The sequence below is a fragment of the Penicillium digitatum genome, chromosome 5 (genome assembly GCF_016767815.1).
Source record: "Penicillium digitatum chromosome 5, complete sequence".
Classification (NCBI taxonomy): Eukaryota; Fungi; Ascomycota; class Eurotiomycetes; order Eurotiales; family Aspergillaceae; genus Penicillium; species Penicillium digitatum.
In genome coordinates this window covers 1,116,438-1,139,996 of record NC_089388.1, presented here as the reverse complement: position 1 = coordinate 1,139,996, position 23,559 = coordinate 1,116,438, and the positions used below count along the sequence as shown (strand labels likewise).

The following is a 23,559-nucleotide window of genomic DNA, read 5'->3' as shown; positions in this document are numbered from 1 at the left end:
ATCTCATCTTTCACCCGTGGCCCCGGGGGTTGCGCTATTTTTTAGCATATTCCTTGTATGTAACTTTACAATGAAATTTTCTCTGACATTCTTCGCCTCATCGTTATCATTGGTTTATCATTACTCTAGTTGTATCGTTTTTTGTGTCAAGAATCATACCACTTCTCAGCATTCTTCGCCGAAGCAAGTCATTATTGGCCTTTGAACACGTGCTACACACGAAAGGAACGTTGGCTAAAAGACCTACAAGTGTTCTTGATTAAATACTCTGTCTACCCAAATCTTCAGGTTCCATAATGTATTGCTCGATCTGGAACTATGCACGCCGGATGCAATAATTGATCAAACCACTTTTTGTGCTATCTATATCTTGGTTTTGTAGTAGATGATACATACGACCATAGGGTGTGGAAAACAGGGCTTCCCGTCCGCTCAGCCGTACTTAAGCCACACGCCGGTGAGTTAGTAGTTGGGTGGGTGACCACCAGCGAATCCTCACTGTTGTATGTATTTTTTTCTTGGTTGGAGGAGAAATGGAGAAATAGCTGCTGTGATTATGTATTTCATAGTTTTTCATTTGATCTTTTCGAGTCCTTTTTGCGTCTATAGCCCCTATCTCCTTTATTACCATCAATGGTATAATCTCGTTTGTCAGGGTGCAGGCTGGCAGGACGGTATGATAGGAGATGACTGGTAGGAACAGGTCATAACAGATCAGATTCCACTTGACAGGTACAGGCAGGGGCAGGCTATTATACAAGACGTAGCTCGAAGAGCTACAACAGGATCTAGAACTGAAGTTCAAGATAAACAGGTCGGAGATCACGTGTCGTGATCTTCCTCTTACTAAGCATTACGGTTCACACCGTGACATCTTTGTTACTATAGAGGACACTTCTAAAATGGCTCTATAATGGATTTAAATAGGGAAGGCGCTTTGGTTATAGTAAGAAAGTAATAACGTATTGTTACGGACCTATCCGTCACCAACCAGTAGTGACCTACAAGGCGCACCGATGGGCCACCGAGAGCCAACAAATCAATCAGTCAGTCAGCATTCACGTGCGGTACGACCGGCAGAAAGGGAAGGACTGCAGGAAGGCAGCCACTTTCGGCCTGCGACAAGCAAATGGCAATTCTACTCTATGAGAACTTGGAATACCCTTGACTAGGCCTCGCCAAAACCCGCCCACCGCCCAAACCCGCCCGCGAAAACCCAGCCCATGGGCCGAATTGGGTCTTAGTCAGCAAACCCGTGGGTGGGTTGTCATCCGGGAAACCCAACCCAAGACCCCAATGGGTACCCGCGATTACCCAAAAAAGCAAAAAAAGCTGACTGATCATTTTACACTAAGTTATGCAGTAATATTCGATTATCTAATTGTTTCGATGGCGTAACTGATAGCTTCTAGCTGAGAATATTTGGAAAGGAACATGAAGAATACGACTTCGGGAGGACACTGAGAGGGTCCAAATCACTCTTAAATTATCGAACTAAAGACAATATTTTGGAGCTCACTCGAAAGATTCTCAATTGATGAATTTACATAAAATGATCAATGTGGCCTGTAATCCCTTCAGATGTGTAAAGCACGGCGATGGGGGCAGTGATCTACATGTAGAGAATAGTTTTATATTTCCAGATCGATGGCGCTCATTGTTTCAGTGTAACATCCACCCAAAAGCGTGACAGAAATAAATGACCAAAATTACATCAGATGACGAATCAGGTTTATCTACGATTTATGCATGTTTTTGGGTATTTTGGGCAACCCGCGGGTACCCGCCAAGAACCCATGGGCGGGTTCATCAAGGCCAAAACCCGCGGTGGGTTGCCCATGGGCGGGTAAGGAAATTGAAAACCCAACCCAAACCCGCGTTGGCGAGGTCTAGACCCAGCGGAACAGCGTTTGCTCACGTGAGCGGATTTGTTACCCCTAGGCGGTCAAATATCATCGTACATGAACTTACACCTTTCATTATTTCATCATCGCATCACTGCAGCATCCCCATTGATTTAGACGCTACCGTAGTTATGCGCCGGCTATCTATGCAATCAGCGACGCCCTTCAAGAGGTTACGTCTATCCTTTTCAGACCAGGCTTTAGCAGGTCATTACACTAAAACTGACATTACACAAAAACTGCAACTCGGTCAACGAGTTCTTCGAGTATACAAGGGGACGATTTGTATCAAATAAAGAACATAAACTGTTAATACGTCGGGTGCAATTTGATATGAACGAACTTGCGAGGCTTGCCGCTGCTTCGGTCGGCGCGAGGGAATTTGTTCATATCGAAAGATTTCCTGATGGCATGTTTAACAAAACATTATTGTTCACCATAGAAAATGGAACTAAAGTGGTCGGAAAGGTGCCAAACCCCAACGCCGGACAGGCTCGTCTTACGACAGCTATTGAGGTTGTTGGAAGGTCGCGTGACCACCACTGTTTGCTCCCAGTACTTAGTCTCAGTCATAGCATGTAGATAGTTTCTCTCTCTCTCAACGCATCAAGAGATTTCCAGTTACATCTACATTCATCGTAGATCTCTAGTATCTCTAACAGAGGTGGCTGAAATGGATTTTGTAAATATTAAGGTATTAAGGTTGTACTCCGTAGCAGGCTCAGTTCTGTAAGTAGCGCTTCCTGCTGGACGCCGAAGTTTCCACGAGCGAGATCATGTGGGGTAATCCCCCCAACCTCCGAAATCACAAGCGCATCAAGGCCATTGAAGGAGCCTTGGCCAAAAAAGATTGGAATAATAGTTCCTTGGAGGTTTTCCAACTTTTCGTATGCTTGTATCTCTCGTTGGAACTCGTCCTCCCATCCGATTCTCTGCTACTTGACTATTACTGTCGATGTTGATGGAACATTGTAGCATAATGGAGAGGAGAGTGTCAGCCGAAACACCGTGCGCCCTGGATCTAACCGCTCGGCCTCTATTACATTGATAGGAATATCGTTTAGATAGAGTGTCTAATACTATGTCAGCTCATCCAAATTGAAAGATACCTGATGATGATCACTGACCTTGCAGGGTTCCATATTTCGAAGTAAAAAGAGACAAGGTGTTGTAGTGAACAACGTGTGTGAGATAGCCAAGAAAAAAGTTCAAGGGAGCTTTGAATGTTCCAAGTCCGGATGGCTGATTACTCATATACTAGGTTTTGGGCCGCGCATAGCGCGGCCTCCCTCCCTTGCTAAGCCCTTGTACATAGAAAATTAAGCTAACAACATATATTAGAGAAAGAACAACCACACTTCTGCCATTTTTAGTAAGTTATCTCCTTTCTCATGGTCTATCCATTATAGTCTTCTCTTTTGGAGCTTGGAGACCTAATTCTATAGGGACTTTATAGCCCTTGTACATGCAATGTCAGGTATATCCTCCGTCTTCTTAAGAAGGTAATTGTGTAACCCAGTCAATTTGTATATAGCACAGATACATGTCAATGAACAAAAGGTAGGCATAGGTCAAATGTCGGTATTTTTTTAAAAGTATAGAGGGTAATGTAAGCATATTGTTCTGCAGTTGGCTACATTACATGCTACTCGGCGTTATAAAGATCATCCTTTATCATAAAACACAATGTCGAGTAAGAGATATATGTACTCAATAAATGTAGTATACTATACTCTTCTACATAAATTTAAAGCTCGCCGACGGCTTGCTAATGTGCGAGAGAGGGGGGCCCTGATATCCTGGGAACCTGGTAGTTGTAAAAAGGGGGTAATAACCTCACGGTAAACCACATTATTCAAAACCTTTTCAATATTCTCAGGATGTAAAAGGACCTATACCTGACTTGCGTCCGATGAGCGGGAGAATGCAATATAGAGCTGGCCGTGCGCAAAAGGAGATATACGGAGATCGAGGCCTGCCCTAGCAAGCGATTGACCTTGTGAATTATTGATAGTCATAGCAAAGGCTAGCCGTATTGGGAACTGCACACGATTAACTATAAATGCATAGTCATTGTCCTTTGAGGTCAAGGTGATAGGGAAGATCAGGCGCGTTTCCCCAAGGCATGGACCACTCATAATTGATACCTCAAGACATCGAGGACGGATATTGGTCACAATCATACGGGTACCATTTCAAAGGCCGTTACGCGGATCGATATTCCGAAGCAGCATTACCGGAGCGCCCTTCTTTACGCGAATATCACTTAATGGGAAACCATTCGGAGATAGAGTGCGTAGATATTGCTGTGTTAAATCTTCCCGTAGATCAATATCAGAATTGAGACCGGCACCAAGGTCACATGAGTCTGATAACTTTAAACTCCATTCTTCGGTTGGGAGAAACGGAAGAATAGACTCATTAAAGGCATCAACATCAGTATTCTTTGTTGTTAGAATAGCGCGCTCCGCAAAGAACCAACAGGAACGTGAGAGAGTTATAGGATCGGCCACATTAGCTAACCGATGCAAGTCATCTTCGGGATAAGTTGAGTCCACAAATTTATCTACCTTATAGCCTGTATTTGGGAGGAGACAATCTAGTACCGGAATCAACCCCTCCATCGCTTCATCCGTACAAAGCTGGGAAAGCCATCGGGCGAGGGAGACATTGGCAGGATTTATTGAGCGAAGGCGCATATTTTCAACCAATGAGAGAATTTGGATTAAAGAATCCCAGACATAGGGCAAACTGTAGAGTGGATTGAACAATCGAGGCGCGGGTATTACTACCCTGAGGACCAATTGGTAGCGTTTGTTGGAAGTCACCGCCAAAGACTGTCGGAATACCACCAAAGCTGGCTTGCCCCAGGGTAGTCAGTTTCGCGAATATCACGAAGCATCCTATCCACCGCATCAAAAACATCCCGATATGTCATAGGGGTTTCGTCCCAGATGATCCAATGTATCGGCCGGAGATCAAGTCCTTTGCCTTATTTAGCGTCAATTCCGCAGTAGCCCGATCAGGGCCCTTGTGTAAATACTTATGCAAGTACTTCACAGCGAACATCCCAGCACAGACCTCAACATTGATATGTGCGCGGTATTTACGGAGAAGGAATGGATTAAAAGGAACCACCTATTCGTTACCAATCTGGATATCTTGATCACGATATAATGGCTGCTTCACTGTGTGACTGAACCCTTGACGGCGTTGGTAAATGGGGTATGCGTTATCTGGTGGAATTGTCTCATTGGGAAAAGGCTTCGGAAAGCTTTTTGAGCATACCTTCCGCCCATTCTTTTCGACCATACAGACGGCATTGGGGTGAAGGTCTCCGCAGGGGCCGTGCATCATGTAAGACGTTACCAATTCGAAAAGCATAGGATCTTCATCAGGGTCCGGGAGTTTTGCACAGACAAAGTCATCAATAACACGTGGGTTATGATGGTCGAAATTTGAGATCCAAAAAAGGATATGAGAGTGAGGCAGGCCTCGCTTTTGATACTCGATAACAAACACATATGCCTAGCAATGGCTGAGGTGATCCGAGTAGTGCTAAAACAAAAATAGAGCAGGCCAGCGCCAAGAAACAGCCTATCATTCATAATCGGGAGGGGATCTGTGCTTTGGCACATGCATGAAATCAAATTATAGCCCATCTCAGACATGGACATGGCTGGACACTAAGCGTATCGCTGGTCACGAAGGATGCTGGGCGCGTCAAGACTAGGCAGTCTGAGTGGACCCAGTGGTCACAATTACCTGCATCTGCGGCATGGTCAACCTACCCCAAGGTAGAGAAAGGAGTCCCAGAGAACCCACATCTTAAATCCTTCCTCAGCGCTTCCGAACGACTTTCATGTTATTGCCTCCATTATTTTTACCTCAATAATTATGACAAGTCTAATATTGTATCTTTGTAATTTATGTATTGATGGGCGGGTTTGGGCTGCGCACAGCCCATGGGCCGCCCAAAAAAGCAATATGGCAAGGTCTACCAATCGGTGATGTGACAGGAGAGAGCCTACTCCAAGTCCGTGGGCAGCGCTTAGCAGGCCTCTTTGCCTTGCCTTAGCATGCCATTTAGTGATTTTTGGTATTTTAAATAGTATTTTTGTTAGAGATACTAGAGATCTACGATGAATGTAGATGTAACTGGAAATCTCTTGATGCGTTGAGAGAGAGAGAAACTATCTACATGCTAAGACTGAGATTAAGTACTGGGAGCAAACAGTGGTGGTCACATGACATTCCAACAATTTTAGATCTCAACAGGCACCATGTTGGTGAGCTATTGACTCATCTAATGCTTGTAAAACGTAACTTAATTCCTGAATTCAACAAACAGCCACCCATTTAACGCCCGCCGGATGGGTTGTAATTGTCACCTGTGTCTCTGACCAGATAGCTCACCGCTTGCATAAGCGCCCTCCTAAGGCTCTTATCGAAAACATCACAGCCCCCTAGGTATTGCCCTAGTACATTCTACCAGCGGCAATTGTTGAAAACCACTGGCCTGGGGATGCTGCATACTGAGCTGACATTGTGATGTGTGGCAGGAGAGTATCACTTACGCGCAACCTCCTATTCAATAGAAGGCCCTGCTTGGTTTTAGCTTGAATCCCAAGCCTCACCACCCTGAGGCTAAATCAGAAAATCATTGGAGAAAAGATGCAGACGGAGAACTGAGTGAACGAATTAAGCGCCAGCCTCGCAGCCTCAGGGGGATAAAACTAAATGTCTATCCCATGGTTCAACATATATAAAGAGCTTAGTTGCTTTATTTCGGTCATAGTTCTTCCAGTCCACCTTCAATCCATTGCAATCTCTCTTAGGAGTTCTATTTGTTCTTCCACACCCAACCTTTCCTCAGCCTGTAACTTACCCTTTCACCAAAGCCGGAATGTCTGGGTACTACGAAGTCTACCTTGCGCGATGCAATCTCGCTATGCAAGACCCTGATATGCCGAGTCCGAGATTTCACACGACTATCTTCGTCAAAACCGCGGCAGACAAGAGCGGCATCTTGCACCACGTCATGGGTGATATAACCTCTGCGAATGGGATGATTTATACCCCACAACCAAGGCATTCTCCTGAGTACTCGCAGTCTTTCTACTCGCTTGAGAAACTGGGCGTTACGCCCGTGTCCAAGCATCCTGCCGACTGGAATAGGGTCCTGGGGAGCGTCCCGGCGCCGCCCCAGCAGAAGGCTTTCAACATCAAGACAATGAAAACCGAACCATTCAAGACCCAGGCTCCACTGACCTTCTACGGGCCAGGAGAGCCCCGAAGGCCCTTGGTGAAGTGCACTGAGTGGACTTTGGAGCGAGCCCTACCTGCTCTTAGAGCAAACGGGCTTGTTATTCAGCAATAGACCAAACTGTGGGTTGGTGCCCCATTATCGGCCGCTGGTGACAATCTGAAAGACACGATTCTTTTATTTCTTTTTGTTATGTTTTGGCTCTGGGTACTGGTATATCCATCGCCTTTTCTTGAAAAATATGAAAGCATGAGGCCATACGATGTTTTGCTTTCTGGATTTCATTGTCCGTGTTAACTGCCTACCAGTGCTTTTCCTTACTATTTTTTCTCTACTACCATGTGCTGTTCGTTGTTGGATTTTCTTGTCTGTTGCTATCTTTGTTTCGAGTAGTGGTAAACCATGAATGAATGGTCTATTCCGTGTTTTTCGGCCTTTTTTTTTCAGAGATACCAATTCCTGGGAGCTGATGAGTGCAAAGTAGATAGATTTGAACTGTACCTCGTAGGCATGTCTTACCAGATAACTATACTCATTATTTTCAATATATGTTATTTGTGTATTGGGTGGGAAGCCTCAAAAAAAGTAAGGTGTTGGCTTCTCATTGAGTCGGCGATTGACAACAGCTCCAGTACAGGTGCATCGGCGATTCGAACCAAGCGTAGGCCGAAGGGGAACGTCTGTATGCTCCGACATACAATACACTATGGACTGTGTAGTAAATATAGCGGATATGGGATGTATGCTTGGATTTTTGCCAAGCTAAATCCTATCTAGTCTGTGGAAAGGGATAGGTGTACAGGCATCCCATCCCCCAAGTCACGTGCTAGCTAGAAACCACATGATTTTACCACTAGCCTAAAAAGGTCTACACCTTAGTAAGGGTAGGAACTCTTGGGGCCGCATCCTCAACTTGCCATCAACTGTTCCATTCTTTGACACGTCGCCCATCCAACTATGCCTATTCCTTTCTCCCTTCCTTATTATCGGGATGCTGGTCAATTACCAGGGCCACTTCCCGATCAGAATGAGATTGAACGGGCAACACGAACCCTCCCTAAGAGATCAGACTACGGTGGGCGCATGGTCGTAATCAGAGACAAATACGTTGTGAAATATGGCCCGCTTGTGACCGAAAATGAGGGATATGCTCTAATTTTTGTTGAAAAACGACTCAACATCGCAGCACCACGACTCTACGCCATGTACCGCGATCGGGACATCCTGTATATCGTCATGGAATACATCCCCAACGTTTCTCTAGGGATGGCGTGGTCTTCGCTCACCGAGGCAAATAAAAATTTGATTGTTGGACAATTGCGATGTATCTTTGATCAGATGAGAGCGCTGCCATCGCCCGGATTTTATGGCAGCGTCAACAGAGGACCCGTTCCCCATAGGTATTTTTTTTCTCGTGAAAAGGACGCTGCTGTTACCGGCCCTTTCCAAACGGAAGAAGAATTTGGAAAAGCCATCGCACTTCGCTCAAAAAATATGTGGAGCGAATCAAATCGTCATAGCTTTCTCTCCGACTATCTTGCTCGCCACCTCCCATTGGCACTTCGCAATCATCCACCTATATTCACCCACGGAGATCTCTCCAGAGAGAATGTTCTTGTACGAAAAGTCGTTAATTCTGTCACAAATGAAGAAGAGTATGAAGTAGCTGCCCTTGTCGACTGGGAAGCGGCTGGATGGTATCCTTCGCACTGGGAATACTCTCATATCTTTCCCCTCCTGCAGTGGATTGACGACTGGCCAGCATATGTTGAGAAGATTCTCGATCCCTTGCCGCTGGAGGGTGCCATGATGCGGGTTGTCTTTAGTGATCTTGAGTTTTAGAGCGAGATAACACCATGTTGACCCCGGTGTCTGTTGGTCACAACGAAATGTTGGATTGGTGTGTTTTGATCTTAAGTTATGTTCCAGCCTAGAGCTTGGTATCCGGGGATTTAATTATGCTCCAAGAAGCGCTGATTTTATCTACTTCAAATGAGCTGTTTCCATTTAGAAGCTACCGTCAGCCTTGATATTCGTCAGTCCTTCGTCTGCTATCTGGTGTTGCCGCCGGCGAGGCAGTCAGCTACTTCGGGCGGCAATATGAGAAGTACTCTCGGTAAATCGCTACTCAGGGAAGAGGTCCACGAAACTACATCGAGAATGGACACGTCGGGGGTCCGGTGTCACAGAGGGATGTGTTATTGCTTTTGGGGAGAGGATATGACGACAACAACAAGAAGAAATCGTTAAGGACATACCCGTATGGGCTAGAGGGGTTTTTGGCAGCTGGTTCAGCTTTTCCTCTCGAAAATGAGACTATGACAAAATGTATGCAGTGGAAAGATCAAATAGCGTATAGGTGCCCTATAGGTTTGAAACCTCCGGGCGTAATGAATTGTGTGTGTGTATTCGACAAAGACTGTTGGATGCCTCAGGCATCACATGTAGGATAGACCAACTAGATAGTCTTCCTTCCACTCTCACCTTCTCTCTCTCCCCGTCCATCTAATTGAATACTGTTTTACCTGCATACATACTATCATTGTATTCGCATGAAAGACTGATGACTATTGCCAACTCAAACCGGGGAATAGCGGTCCACCGTTTGCCTGCGCCGAGGTGGACTGTATCGGTGCCTTGACACACCTTCTTCGGTGCTTTTGCTTTTGCCACCCGCGGCTTGAACTGACTCACAAGGTGCGCTTCTATATGAAGATTCACTCCCCGCGTTAAAACGCCGCCCAGAATACCTAGAAGCTCCAGCCTTGCGGGCCTTGAGGCGTGTGCAATAGCGCACCTGGAGGGAGCCTTCCGACCTTCTAGGAAAATACTCTGCGATTCGCTTCCATGGCAAGCTCCGTTGTTCCTTCAATTCAATCAAAAGTTGGTCGTCCTTCGACAGGTTTCGGGTTAGCCCAGTCGTTTTCCCAGCGCGGGACCCTTTCTGGGGGGGTTGCTTGAAATGCTGGCTGCCAATGTTGTTTTCATGATGTGATGTAGCTCTGTCTGGTCTCTGAGGGCAGGAATGCTCTGCCTGCTCTTCAAAGGTAACTGAATAGATGACCCTCGACAGAAGTATCTATCGCGTAAGGAAACCTCGGATATGAATCGTTTCGATATCGTGCAAGCTTGTTGGGGAAGTCTGATCTGCGGCCACTTTGGGTTGAACTGCCTCGTCGACCGAGAGGCGTTTAGTGTTCTGCCGTGGAGGTCTAGGCTTAAGCTGCACGGCAGCACGCCTTGCTCTTTTTAGTCGATGAGAAGGAATGCTGTTTCCATGTGCATCTTCACCACTTTCGCCCACGTAGTCCGCATCGTCGGGGCCATCAGGGTCATCGCTGCTGTCATCCGATATGTACTCATCACGGTCTCGCTTTCTGTTCGGAGAGGCCATACGTGTTATTGAGACAGAGTCCTTCGTTCCTCGCTCTTGGGGACGAAAGTTGGAGATGACGACCGACGGCTGTGCCAACACTGGGGCCTGATCCAACACTGGACAAAATCCTGTAACTTCCTTTGTTGGGCTGCATGGCGACTGCTTCTCACTGCCTTGTAAAGCGGGTGAGCTTGAACGCGCCAATATTCCATTTTGACGAAGTTTTGGGGATGCTGACAGGCTCTCCGCGTCACGACGCTGTAGCCCGCCTTCGTCGTCATGAGCTGCAGCCCTGTTTTTCTCCTGGCTAATAACCACATAGCTTTCGGAAACGGGCTGTTTGTTGTACCTCTCGGCTGGCATGCTTTCCCCAATGACACAAGCTGCCGGTTCTAATCGTAATTCGTCTGCTTCAATTCCAGCATCTCCAGGCAACAAACGCGTTGGAGTTGATTGCTTTTCCTGGCCCGCAGGGTCAAGAATGTGGCCATTGACCATTGTATTGCCGTCTGCTATATCTATTGTCGGGTTCGAATGTCGCACAGTATCTCCCTCCATCGTGGCTTCGTCTGCTTTCTACCACGTGAGCCAGGGGCTGGGCAACTTCGCTGGCTGAGAGAGCACTGACCTGCAATTTCATCTGCTTCTGTTTGGCTGTGAACTTTTTGCAATTCTCGACTCGCCGTGTGTATGTTAGATATAGCAACGTTCGCATCCTTTCCCGAAAAGGCATTCAGGACATCCATGTCAAACTCATTCGAGCAGTCAATGGTCACTTCTTCTGCAAACTTGTTGGGAGCTGATAACGTCTCGGCTTCACTAGATGCATTGAAATGACCTTGAAGATACGGCGGATGGCCCGAGAGTGGAGGACCCAAACGGCCGTGTTGGCCGTGTAGAGGCGGATGTGCTGGCGCGGGTGCATTAAAAGATGACCGTGAAAGGATACGAGCATGGTGACCGGGTACCTGGAGCGGTTTGAAATGTGGCCTTTTCACAGGCGGATGATTATGAATGATATCGTCCAGATTGATCGGTGCCATGCCGCGAAAAAGATTCAAACGCAATGCATCAGAATATGAGAGAGAGTCAGTGACAGGTAGTCAGCCTGCGTCGTTCTGAGGAGTTCCAACGATCTTTTATACCATCCTACCGTCTCCTGCCTTGTTGCGAGCGTTCTGGGCAGGTCGAACGGACAAGAGTCGTGAGACCAATGCCGATACGAGGATCCACCAACCCATCCACTACGGAATTCACAAATGAGTCACGCGCAAGGCCGACACTGCATGCGGCATTTCTCCCATTGGAACAAAGTGTTTCATATTCAGATAATTTCACTGTCCGCCCTGCTGCGCCTTGCCGGAAGAAGACTATAGTGGAGAGATCATCTCCGAAAGGGTGCTTAGCGTGGGCATCGGCGTCCAGTCGGGTGAGACGTCATCATGTGCACGGCGGTGCCGACCCTCCCAGGAACCTCCGATAGTCCAGATTCCTCGGTCCTCTTTGCTACGCCTCGCTAGAACAGTGAAAATGCGGCAAGATCGTCCACGGAAGATCACTTGGCGCAGACACTGGCGTCCAAGCAAATGATAGCCCATCATCCGTTAGATGACGCTAGCCTATTCCAAGACCACTTTAAATCGAAGACCTCACGAAAAATGACCGGGGATTGAGACATTCTTCGTCATGGGCGGGGCGTAAGAGCGGCAAGTGCGAATGGAATGCATGGGTGTGGCGAGAGCTTGTGATCAGCACTAGCTCAGTGAGCGCCGCGTTTCAATCGTGCTCGACTGACTAGGTAGTAAATTGAATCTCATTGCAAGTCAATGCTCTCTCCCCGGGCCGATCGTAGAAGGCTGCGCCATTGCAGCAGGCAAAAGAAGCACATATCGAAGAAAAAGGGACCAGAGGGCAAGCATGTAAGCTGTCGCCCAAGTATAACCACAGGGTTGCAGCGCAGCGGTCTAATTTGAGGATCAGGGCGACCAGGGCCGATGGATGGTTCCATCTACAGCGAGTCAAGTGGAGAAAAGGCGCGCAGGCGATGACGAGGAACTCAGCTGAAACAGGGAGGCGCAGGGGGAAGGATGCCGTGCGATCCGGAATTACGGTATCATCTCACCGATGGCATGACAGAAGAGAGAAGAGTGCAGTCAGGCAAAGAGGGGAGGACGGTGGAGCGACGCACTGGAAGTTATATAGTCCAAGGGTCTGGCTAGCAGGCGGTCGGAGATGGCAGATCCCCGTTTGGGGATAGGTGGAGGCGCCAAGCTGCTTCGGGAACCACTAAACCAGATTGGAGTCCGCTAAACCAGAACAGGAGCGGGTGGCGCCTCTGCCATTTCGGGAAAAGCGTAGACGCCAAAACCGATCGAGGGGCGGCCGAATCCGGCCGCGCCGGCACAAATGGTATTTGTACAAGTAAAATAAGGTACTGCTAATCTATATACCTCCGTATTTATCTCACCTTTTATAACCTCTTAATATTGGCTATTTTGTCAGGGTGCGGGCTGGCAGGACGGTATGATAGGAGATGACTGGTAGGAACAGGTCATAACAGATCAGATTCCCATTGACAGGTACAGGCAGGGGCAGGCTATTATACAAGACGTAGCTCGAAGAGCTACAACAGGATCTAGAACTGAAGTTCAAGATAAACAGGTCGGAGATCACGTGCCGTGATCTTCCTTTTACTAAGCATTACGGTTCACACCGTGACAGCTATAATAGCAGACTCTGGGATAGTCGGCAGGTCGTTGTCCCCCGACGTTCTCGATCTGGTTTGCATAGCGGGCCCGGCTTCTTTCCGCCGGTTCAGTGCTTGTCTTTTCGGTCTCTCAGTGCCGACACTCTCGTACATTCGCCGGATCTCGCTTGGAGCGGGGAGCGGGATACGCTTAGGGTTCTTTCGTGACACTGTCGTCACTTGTGTGTCTTCTGTCGGATCCGCTTCGATCTCTGTCGGATGCGATGCACTCACTATCCGATTCGATGCGAGTGTGGTCCGTCGTGTTGTCGTTCTCTGTGTAACTTGTTGCTGCGGCGCATAGGTTGAGGTGTTAAGCCCGGTAAGCGTCGTGAGGGATCGATTGTGATTGAATTTACCGATCCGGTGGTAGCGAACCAAGCAATCACACAAGGCACGCTCTGGCAGCACCAAGTGCACCAGACAACTCGCTTTTGCCGGGAGGATCGTTCGAAATTATGCCTAAAGTGTCAAAAACCAGGACACGTCCACTCGTAGTGTTTGAACGAGTACCAATGCGGCCACTGCGCGAAGGGACACCCGACCTGGGAGTGCCCAAAGCAAGGTGACGCTGAGATTAAATGCGCTAATTGTGGCGCGTGGATCTGCATACTGGGAATGCACCACCATTTATCGTCGGGAGCGGGCTCTGGGACGCAACCCCCGCATAGCAGCATGTGTATAAAGCGAGCTAAATCGGGTCAACGAATTCATCATCATCATCATAGCCTACGCCACAATTAGCATTCCCCGGTTTGAGTTGGCAATAGTTATTAGTCTTTATCGAATATCAGTCAAAACGGATCGCCAAATATAAGACCGTCCCGCTGTATTCAGCGCCCGTAGTGCGTTAGGCAACAGTTGAACCTTACCAGGTTTCACAGTTTCGAAGAGCGGCAACGGTCTCTCTGCAGAGTCGCTAAGCCGCTCTAGCACTGAAACACAGTTTTAATCACACTTTTTGCTATTAGCGACACTGTTTTCGACTGTAATGTGAGTTTTGTAAACGGCGGACCTATGAATTACTATATGTGGTTAGTTTTGCCTTTTTGGGTTTAGCGCCCCAATACGCCGTCACGTAACCTCCCTTCAGTGCTCTCCGACTTAAAAGACCCGTCTTCGCTGCTCTTCCTCCCTTTCTCTCACTTTTCCATTTTTCTGCCTCTCTATCTTGCCCTTATCGTCTCCCCCTTTCTTTTACTCTGGCCCATTCTTCTGGCGCTTGCAGGCTTCCGTCGAGTTTGTTGGAAGCACTTGAGCCAGCCCCACAGTTGCTATCTTGTTTGACGTATTTGCTATCACCCTTGATCATGTGACAAATTCACCCTTGAACGCTTTTCAGGTGGCAGTTGAAAACCCTCCTTATAGCTCTCCAAAATGTTGGCGCACTTCTGGAAATGTTACTCGGCTTTTCATGAATTACTAAAGTACTACCTATATGGTTCTTTTGGCCTCTTTGGTCGCATATTACACTCGCCCATCAGAAATTATTTGTTCGCACGTGGAAAGAGTGACGATATTGAGAGTTGCGGACACCCCTTAACGGAAAATGATTCTCCCGCCGTCGCAAAGAACCACGTTTTGGGATCAATTGAAGAATATCAAGCTGTCTTACCAGGCAAAACAGCAGACCCGGTCCTTTATGAACCTCAGCTCGGTGAAACCTTGAGCCAAGGGTCGACTTCATTGATAGTGAGACTAAAACCGGGTATCGTTGTCAAATGCCCTAGGTATTCGTGGTGGTATTCCAGAGCTGCGGAAGCATCCTCATTTGTCAAGGACATCAAGCGCAGTTTCGAGGTTGAAGAGCGACTTTTCGATATATTAGGGACGCACCCTAGAATAATATGGTATGTCAGCTGAACGCCAGGCGGTCCAATTATTAATATTATTTCTACTGTAGCTATATTGGTATCTCTGAGGAACCTCGTGGATTGCTCTTTGGCGAAGCTAGCGATGGTAATCTACAAGCTTACATTGACCAGCATAATGATGCTATCGACCTATCTCTTCGTTTGAAATGGTGTTACCAGGCAGCAGAAGCCGTCCACTATATCCACCAAAAGGGAGTCATTCATTCCGACTTGCGGCCAGAGAATTTGTTATTACACTCCGATTCCAAAAGCAAGCTCAATCTTCTACTATGTGATTTTGGAGGGTCGACGAATGGCGACATAGATGGTGGACATCTCCCCGACTCCGGCTTTTTCAATCCGTGCAAGCCATGGGTGTCAACAGAGGCTGTGGATATATTTAGTCTTGGGTCGGTCTTCTACACAATCATAACCGGCCACTGGCCCTATAAGTCCCCTGGGCCATTCCGATCTGTGGCAGAGAAGAATGACTACGAAGAACGAGTAGACACACTCTTTGCGTCTCAAAAATATCCTTCAGTTGATGGTCTTACTGGTGGTGCCGTGATACAGGGATGTTGGACAGATCGATACAGTGATGTGGCGTCGCTCATTCGAGATCAAAATTTGTCTTTCGGTGCGATAGAAGCTTCTAGGGATGGTCATGACATGGCTTAAGTAGCTTTTAACAACATGTGAATCCGTTTGCTATCCTTCTTTCTTTAAATCCAGCACGAAAGAATGAACCAGAATCGAAATCCTTCGCTAACCAAACAATCTAATCAAAATCCCTTTGTCCCCTTCGAATTGGCTAAGGGGATTTATGGGTTTCTGCAATCGTGTGTTCCACATTTTCCTTTCACCCGGCTTGAGCCTAAAGGGTTTTCCTTGCGACCCGGGCAAGCGGGGGTGCCGACGTTAGGGCAAGGCTTAAACCTGACATCTTCTGTAATCCTGTCTCCGCACTCGTAGATTTTTGTTGAAACGTCAACGGTACACATGCTGGGACAAACCTGAGTAAGTTCATCGAATATATCAGATCTAGACTCGTAGCCAGACGCACCTGAGAGAGTAGGATTCGCAAAAGATATTCCTTGTCTTGGGGAAAGGAAAGTGTTAGGAAGTGGTAAGTTGTTATTAAACGAAATACAGCGTACTTTTCCACTAGACCATAACAAAAGCCAAGGTTCCTGTTTATGGCCTAGGGGGGACGTATTTGAGGTTTGACAGTTGTCTTAAAATAAATTGTATGTTCCCCTTGCAATGACTCGGTTTCGATCTAGTATTCAACGGCACAGGAACTGCAGATACTCTCATCGCTGAGTAGGTGTTGCTGACTTACTTAGAGTGTGGTGGACGGGAATAGGCTCGTAAGATTTGGCCCACAAGTGCTACGCGCCCGTCTCCTACGTATGGCGAGAAGGGTAGCTGCTGTCGGCATGCATAGAAGATAGTCATTGGGTACGTTGAATCAGGTGAACTTCTGAAAAGACAAAACTTAGGGAAGAAAGGACAAAGAAATGCGTAACATGTTACAAGACAGGGAACGGCAATATCCCCGATTTTTGAGCAACATTGGACTAGAGCGGGGTAAGGAACCTACCCAATGAAGCTGTGTGGACCCGCAGCGCACAGCCACGCGCACAGCACATGGGCAAATGGGACAATGGGCTAGGAATATGTGACACATGCAGTCACATGGGGAATTTACCAGAGCTTTGAGGAATTTATGACCAAAAAAAGCGGTTCTCATCGCCCAACCCACCGCACCATCTCAAGGCGGAAGGAAATCATAGGAGGGATTGCACTAGATGGAACGAGTTAATCTTTTAGAACGAAGTTCTCATGCATCCTACCATAGGATATCACGCAGACTGAAGATCATCTCGTGAGGCAAACTTATAATGCAGCATGCTCCCTCGTTGAGATTCCGACTCTCACCAACCTTGCTATATCAACCTTTTGTTTCTATAGCCAAATCAGCTAATCCATCTCATCGAACCTTTGAGCACAACATGGCATTGGAAACTTCCTCTCCCAGTCACCAAGGCCTGACGCCTCCAGATAGCCCAATGAAAGGGTCGGCCACGCCTCAAGCTACCGTGGAGGATCTGAAGCATCTCTTTGACGTGCTTGAAAAGGTGCTGTTCGATCTTACCAACCGAGACCCTCCAAATACTCCTGTCTTCCAGGACCATTCCCCACCAGGCCCCGATATGGTCCAACTAAAGCAACTGTTAGAGAAGGTCATCCGCAAAGGATATTCTTCAGCTGAGCCTTCTCAGTCTTGCTTTTTTAGCAATGAGAAGGCAGAGAAGGTCCAGGCGGCAGATGGGCTTGATCTCGAAAGCCCGATCTGTACCACACCGGATGGTTTCAAGTCGTTTGAGAAATGGGCATCAAAATCCCAATTTAAAACGGTTGTGGAAACGTATGAGCCACCCGCCAACCACCCCTTCCACTTTTTCGGATAGCTGACACGGGTCTAGCTAGGACAAAGAGGCATGTAAATCCAATAGTAATGACCTGGATGACTACGCTGAGTATGCATTCGTTGTCCGTGAACGTGTTGGTACGTAACACCTTTGCATGCCGGACCGAAAACCTACTAATAGCATGATCAGACCGAACGTCCGAGGAGGTAGTTCCAGTCATAGACATCAAGTCGGAAGGCCTACGCGACATCCTGCGAGACGTGCTGCACGACATTAAGGCCGTTAGCCTGATGGAGGACAAGCCATCGGTAATTGAGACAGTATTATCATCAAGGAGCACGCTGACGTGGATTTCGATCGAGCAAAATTTCCTTTTCATTTCCTCCTAGAGCTCGACAGATGTGCGGAGAACATAGAAAGCAGTTCAGACCATGAGTCGGCATATGCGGAGCATCTCCTCTTACTCATCGATCACCTCAAGCACGTATATACTTCTACTTTGCAGCGTCTCGAATCAATGTTGCAGCACGGTCATATTACATATGACCTTCTTTGGGTGCTTTCTAAGCCTGGTTGCCATACTTACACCACATGCATTGGTACAAAAGAGCCGCGATGTGTCAAGTTCGATGCGGGGGAAGAGAGGACACAAAATAACGAGACGTGGTTTAATCTTGAGTGCCGATTCCTAGACTATGACGGAACCAAGTTCGGCGAGGCCGGGATCTTTTTGCGCGTTGCAAAGTTTCGGGGGTCAAAGCCGATCGAGACCCTTGAAGCTTACCCTCTCCACCACCATCCAAGTTGCGAGCAAGTCTAGAAAGACCTAAGCGAGAGAGGTCAAAAGTTTCGGGATTTGGCCGGCTCGCACATTCAGCACTGTATAGGCAGCGCATTCTTTATGAACAAGGGGAAAGCCATCAAAGTCAACATCAACAGTCGAGTGGCGGTGGATGCGGCATTTTTTCATAAAATATAGCCATACTACTCCCGACCATCCCTCCGCGACATTAGAGTCAAGGACAAGGGTGAAATTGCAGTCTTTGACATAGGTGCAATTATCACGGCGGACCGTGAGCGAGAGAAGGAGAGAATGCGAGAAGACAGTGTGGAAGCACAAAAGCTGAGCGAGGCCGATTTAATGGTCGCCTACTCAACAGTTTGCTGTTTCAGTTTTAAGGACAAAATGTTCTGCATGTAACTATACGTACCAGATTTTCCCTGGTGGGTGGGGCTTTCCTATTTGAGCTGCCGCCGCTTTTATGAGGGTGCTCAGGCTCAGGCTCCCTGAGTCGATGTGAGCACGGGCTCAGATTAGTGATCAGTGAAGGGTATTCCAAGTTCCCATAGAGTAGAATTGCCATTTGCTTGTCGCAGGCCGAAAGTGGCTGCCTTCCTGCAGTCCTTCCCTTTCTGCCGGTCGTACCGCACGTGAATGCTGACTGACTGATTGATTTGTTGGCTCTCGGTGGCCCATCGGTGCGCCTTGTAGGTCACTACTGGTTGGTGACGGATAGGTCCGTAACAATACGATATTACTTTCTTACTATAACCAAAGCGCCTTCCCTATTTAAATCCATTGTAGAGCCATTTTAGAAGTGTACTCTATAGTAACAAAGAGATTATACCATTGATGGTAATAAAGGAGATAGGGGCTATAGACGTTAAAAGGACTCGAAGAGATCAAATGAAAAACTATGAAATACATAATAGCAGCTATTTCTCCATTTCTCCTCCAACCAAGGAGGAAAAACATACAACAGTGAGGATTCGCTGGTGGTCACCCACCCAACTACTAACTCACCGGCGTGTGGCTTAAGTACGGCTGAGCGGACGGGAAGCCCTGTTTTCCACACCCTATGGTCGTATGTATCATCTTTCACAAAACCAAGATATAGATAGTACAAAATATGGTTTAGTTCCCTTTTTCTGTACATATCGTACTTGTCCCCACCTGGAATCAGATTTGGATCTATTGTCTGCAAAGAGGAGATCGGGCTGTCACCTCAGGCACTTATCAGACATATGCGGGTCTGAGTCCATCGTAACTCGTCTCTCCTCTTCTCAACTCTTGCTCAATGGGCCTTTTTCAGTGACCCTAAATCAAGCCGAGGATAATCAGAAGCTGCTATTAATGGATCGGAATTCCGTGCACTCAGGTTTATATCTGTGGATTAACCTGTCCAACTGATACAACAATCCGAAGCAGTGCAAATAAGCCTCGTGATGGCTGATGACTCCAATAAGATCAGAACCGATGCTCATCCCCGAGCTTTTTTAGTATGAAATTGGAAAAGTCAATTACCGCACCATTGATCTTCGCATCTATCTCACATTATCCATTCTCATCTGAAGCCAAGTCCACTCACTATCCATGAGCTTAGGAATCCCTTTTGACGAGAAAGAGGATTCTTTCGTCACAGAATCACCCCGGAAGTTGACGACAAGCACGCTCATCAAACCACAGGCTCGCGAAACTTGCGACTTGAAAATGATTCTACCGTCCTTTTTGAACTGGACTTTTTCAAAATGCAATTGAATTTTGGTATATTGTGCTTTGCCCAGCATTTCTCCCCATATGTGGGTTGGGCATGTGGGCAGCCGTCGTTGGTGAGTAATTATACCTCGTCGTTCACTGCATGCTAACTTTTGTCCCAGAAATGGCTAAGACCATCAAGATACTGCAAATCACCTCGTTCTCTTGCGTCTTGCAGCTCAGCCTGAATGCTGGAGCCAAATTTTTCAAACCAGTGGATCTGATTTGATTGCGATGTCTATAGAAGATTCGATTGATCACCATCAGACTTCATCATCTATTATAGTCCGGAGAAGAAGAATCTAGCTAGACTGCACCTGCAATGTCTATTTCCGAGGACTGCATACCATTTTATGCCACTACGTGAGTAGGCCAAATAATCTCGTACTCCATGTAGAAAAAGGTCACGATATCAATCAAGGCAAAATGGGTTTCGATTTGCTTCCAACATATCTACCAAAAAAAAATGACGCGTACGATCTTCTGTTGTTTTCCAGAACAAATTTTCTTTGCAATCTCACAGTTCTCCTTCACACACTAGTGCGGTTCAATGTTGCATTTCTAATCTTCCAATGCTGCGGCAGGGGTTGATCGAACCATTGTGTCTAAGACTAGACATAGCTGACAGTAACACTGTTGCCAGTAGCAGAAGACTGGGTCAAAACCTGGTTGTTCTGCTGGATATCCAAGATAACAGAGCCAGATGGGCCAACAATCTCGCCGCCAGAGCGGGCCTCAGCATTTGAGAATGTCACAGTTCCGAAGTTGGTGAAGGGAACCAACTCGCCACCGCTCTCAAAGTCCTCAACAATCCACTCAGCGTTTGTCTCGCAGAGTTCACCATCCTCAGCACCGGAGAACCTGTGAGTGACAGATCGACCGGAAGAGAGGTTTTCGATGACGGCAGAGCCTGAGTTCCGGGAGACAGCGGTCACAGTGAGCTTAACCACATCCCCGGTGGAGATTTCGATGCCGGAGAAGTCGTAGGCATAGTCCGGGAACCACTCGTACCAAGAATCATAGCTAACTTCGCCTCCCTGAATGCAGAAATCTATTCCAGTCTGGAGGATGGCGCTGGTGCAAGTATCACCGTCAATACCGACCCAGGCAGAAGCGCAGTACTGCTCGTAAGGAAAAGCACCGTAGGGAAGTTCGGGCTTGGGAACTGTGAATGTGCCGGTGACCGAGGTGTACTGGGAGCCAATAAGCACAGCACCAGCCCAGTTAGAGCTGAACTCTTCCTGGGATGTTCCGTTCGCCTTCAGAAGCTCCTTGTTGTCGGGCTTGTAAGCCGGACGGCTGATACGGCCAGCTCGGCTCGCAGCGCGGGCCGCTTTGCGAGCTGCGCGCTGCTCGGTGAGAGGAGCTGCAATGACCGACGTTGTGAGCAACGCGGCGCTGAGGATAGTAGCAGAGAACTTCATGGTGCAAGATTGGATGATTGAACTGTTTGATATAATGAATTGGAGTTGGCTTGAATGTGTGAAGAACGAGATTATCGCAGTGAAATGGCTGTTTATATAGCTGTCGAGTTTAGTTGTAGCTTCTTTGGGACGTTAAAGACAACAACTCCAAACTAATGCGCATTCAATGCATCTCTCTCGATGTGACATTGCTTCAGATCTTCTGATGCCGTCGGAGACCGATGGATAAACGTAAGATGGGCCATTGCCTGGAGAATCCCACTTGATCCGCGTAAACTGCTCGCAAGCTCCGGTCACAGGAACCGAGATGCCTCCATTGCACGGACCTATTTTGTGCTTGACATCCACGAATACTTTCAGAGACTAGGGAATTAGTCCAATGGCATTTTCTAATTCTTATGTACACTAAAAAGATACAAGCTCCATCTTTCCGGATCTCCGACGGAGCCTAGAGAAATTGGTATAGATGAACAGGCATCATAGAATAGTAAACAAAACTAATAGGGAAGTGATCGCCCTCTTCAGAGTGCATCGGTGATAAAAACTAGTACAAAATCAGCAATGGTAATTTGTTGTGACTGTGGCTTGGGAGCTAGTATAGGCCTGTTGCCTGGCCTATCAGAGATTATAGTGCCAAGCTTTCGACAAGCAACGGTGCCCAGGAGAAAAGGCGGAAGAGGCGGATAGATGTGGATCTGTGAATAGTTTGGATAAATTCTATTTTAGTACCTAGGTGGTATGTATACATAGTTATACATCCTGTGGCTGGTCGTGTAGTAGTATAGGATTAACGGTAGACAGGGTTCAAGGAACAAGACTAGGTCGCCATAATTCCCTTTACCTCGGGGTGAGAAGAAACGGCTACACATGCATCGGAGTTCCGCGTGTAGATTCGTGCAGACTTCGACTGCAGACAAGCTAGTCCACGCTAACTTCTTTCGATAATAATTCCCGGATCTAGTTGCGAGGTCATTGGACAGTGATGCCGCAATCTTTTAATCCCAGCAAATCATAAGATATGAGACATTTCAAGCCTATGAAGAGTTTGCCACAAATTCCCAAAGTCCCGAGTCTTCAAGCCACAGCGTTTTGTACTTTAACTTCTTATTCCAATCAGCTTCCAAGGAGTTGATAGCGTGACTTTCCGAGTCTTATCGGACGTGATTTTCTGCAACTTGCCACATGTAGATCATGAGCCCACTTTGGGCTATTGCTAGTGTATCCGTAGATGTATCTCGGTTCTTCTACGGAGTATAGGAGAATGGTCAGCCTTGTTCCCTTGCCTATTTTGGCATCTGACATTAGTATTCTCTTTTCTCCCTCTTCGCCTGCTTCCCTTTTATCTTCTCTTGGCTTGCCTTGGCATTGTATTACGTATCAGACATGTGACTAGTTATTGAGCAGGTTGATGATTATGATGATGATGATGACGATCTCATTAACCCGATCTAGCTCACTATTACATACATGCTGCTATGCGGGGGCTGCATCCCAGAGCCCGCTGCCGACGACAAATGGTAGTGAATCCCCAGTATGCAACACCCTGTATTTAGGACTCGAGGACTCGAGAAGTCGAGTCCTGCAACCTGAATTGGAAGGCCACAAACCGGCCGGCGCAATGCAAATATGACAAAAAAAATTCAAACGTAAAGAAAGTCAAGCCATCTGCGCACTGCAGATGGTCAATCCCGCATTCCCCGCGGGCGGAAAGTATCCCTTCTATCTGTGCTATGCACCTTTCACCCCTTTCTTCTTCATCTATCTCCCTTTTCCTGGCTCCCCGAGTCACTGAGTCCCTGCATCACTAAGACCGCCAGGTCCACTCCACTCCGGCAGGTCGTACGCGAACAGGTTTTGATTGCGATGCCATGCTTCGTTGTCTTCATCGGCAGCGAAAGCTGATCACATATGTGTTTTGTTGATGTAAGATATAACAGGTTGTCGGTGTAAGGAAACCTATATCCCCGATGTTCAAGTCTTCTTGGGATAAATATGGCACCAAAGGAACCCCCCCCCCCT

At 47.3% G+C, this 23,559-nt stretch overlaps 8 protein-coding genes and 2 non-coding genes across 10 annotated transcripts; 5 read left to right on the top strand and 5 right to left on the bottom strand.

Annotated features, from left to right (window-relative positions):
• The first annotated feature begins 394 nt into the window (after window positions 1-394).
• Window positions 395-510, top strand: Pdw03_rRNA26. Its single transcript, XR_010715622.1, has one exon. It is a non-coding gene; the product is annotated as a 5S ribosomal RNA (ribosomal RNA).
• A 6,300-nt stretch (window positions 511-6,810) lies between these two features.
• Window positions 6,811-7,284, top strand: Pdw03_1612 (O-methyltransferase, family 2; the record flags this gene model as incomplete). Its single annotated transcript, XM_014683123.1, has 1 exon — window positions 6,811-7,284. The coding sequence occupies one exon, from the start codon at window positions 6,811-6,813 to the stop codon at window positions 7,282-7,284; it is 474 nt and encodes a 157-aa protein (XP_014538609.1).
• An 843-nt stretch (window positions 7,285-8,127) lies between these two features.
• Window positions 8,128-9,012, top strand: Pdw03_1611 (Phosphotransferase enzyme family protein; the record flags this gene model as incomplete). Its single annotated transcript, XM_014683124.1, has 1 exon — window positions 8,128-9,012. The coding sequence occupies one exon, from the start codon at window positions 8,128-8,130 to the stop codon at window positions 9,010-9,012; it is 885 nt and encodes a 294-aa protein (XP_014538610.1).
• Window positions 9,013-10,249: 1,237 nt separating this feature from the next.
• Pdw03_1610 (Homeodomain-like) lies at window positions 10,250-11,589 on the bottom strand (the record flags this gene model as incomplete). The annotated part of the gene is made up of 4 exons (XM_014683125.2): window positions 10,250-11,115; window positions 11,175-11,334; window positions 11,385-11,456; window positions 11,515-11,589. 4 exons carry the CDS (start codon window positions 11,587-11,589, stop codon window positions 10,250-10,252), a joined length of 1,173 nt encoding a protein of 390 aa, XP_014538611.2.
• A 3,080-nt stretch (window positions 11,590-14,669) lies between these two features.
• On the top strand, window positions 14,670-15,823 carry Pdw03_1609 (Tyrosine-protein kinase, catalytic domain; the record flags this gene model as incomplete). The annotated part of the gene is made up of 2 exons (XM_014683127.1): window positions 14,670-15,142; window positions 15,196-15,823. 2 exons carry the CDS (start codon window positions 14,670-14,672, stop codon window positions 15,821-15,823), a joined length of 1,101 nt encoding a protein of 366 aa, XP_014538613.1.
• Window positions 15,824-16,132: 309 nt separating this feature from the next.
• Pdw03_1608 (uncharacterized protein) lies at window positions 16,133-16,603 on the bottom strand (the record flags this gene model as incomplete). The annotated part of the gene is made up of 5 exons (XM_066099949.1): window positions 16,133-16,147; window positions 16,209-16,243; window positions 16,303-16,309; window positions 16,358-16,424; window positions 16,488-16,603. 5 exons carry the CDS (start codon window positions 16,601-16,603, stop codon window positions 16,133-16,135), a joined length of 240 nt encoding a protein of 79 aa, XP_065957676.1.
• A 557-nt stretch (window positions 16,604-17,160) lies between these two features.
• Pdw03_1607 (AAA+ ATPase domain) lies at window positions 17,161-17,638 on the top strand (the record flags this gene model as incomplete). The annotated part of the gene is made up of 2 exons (XM_014683128.2): window positions 17,161-17,576; window positions 17,635-17,638. 2 exons carry the CDS (start codon window positions 17,161-17,163, stop codon window positions 17,636-17,638), a joined length of 420 nt encoding a protein of 139 aa, XP_014538614.2.
• Window positions 17,639-18,564: 926 nt separating this feature from the next.
• Window positions 18,565-19,160, bottom strand: Pdw03_1606 (uncharacterized protein; the record flags this gene model as incomplete). The annotated part of the gene is made up of 4 exons (XM_066099948.1): window positions 18,565-18,729; window positions 18,792-18,867; window positions 19,007-19,065; window positions 19,128-19,160. The coding sequence occupies 4 exons, from the start codon at window positions 19,158-19,160 to the stop codon at window positions 18,565-18,567; spliced, it is 333 nt and encodes a 110-aa protein (XP_065957675.1).
• Window positions 19,161-19,331: 171 nt separating this feature from the next.
• Window positions 19,332-19,447, bottom strand: Pdw03_rRNA39. The gene has a single exon (XR_010715635.1). It is a non-coding gene; the product is annotated as a 5S ribosomal RNA (ribosomal RNA).
• A 1,280-nt stretch (window positions 19,448-20,727) lies between these two features.
• Window positions 20,728-21,540, bottom strand: Pdw03_1605 (Aspergillopepsin, putative; the record flags this gene model as incomplete). The annotated part of the gene is made up of 1 exon (XM_014683129.1): window positions 20,728-21,540. One exon carries the CDS (start codon window positions 21,538-21,540, stop codon window positions 20,728-20,730), a length of 813 nt encoding a protein of 270 aa, XP_014538615.1.
• Window positions 21,541-23,559: the final 2,019 nt, after the last annotated feature.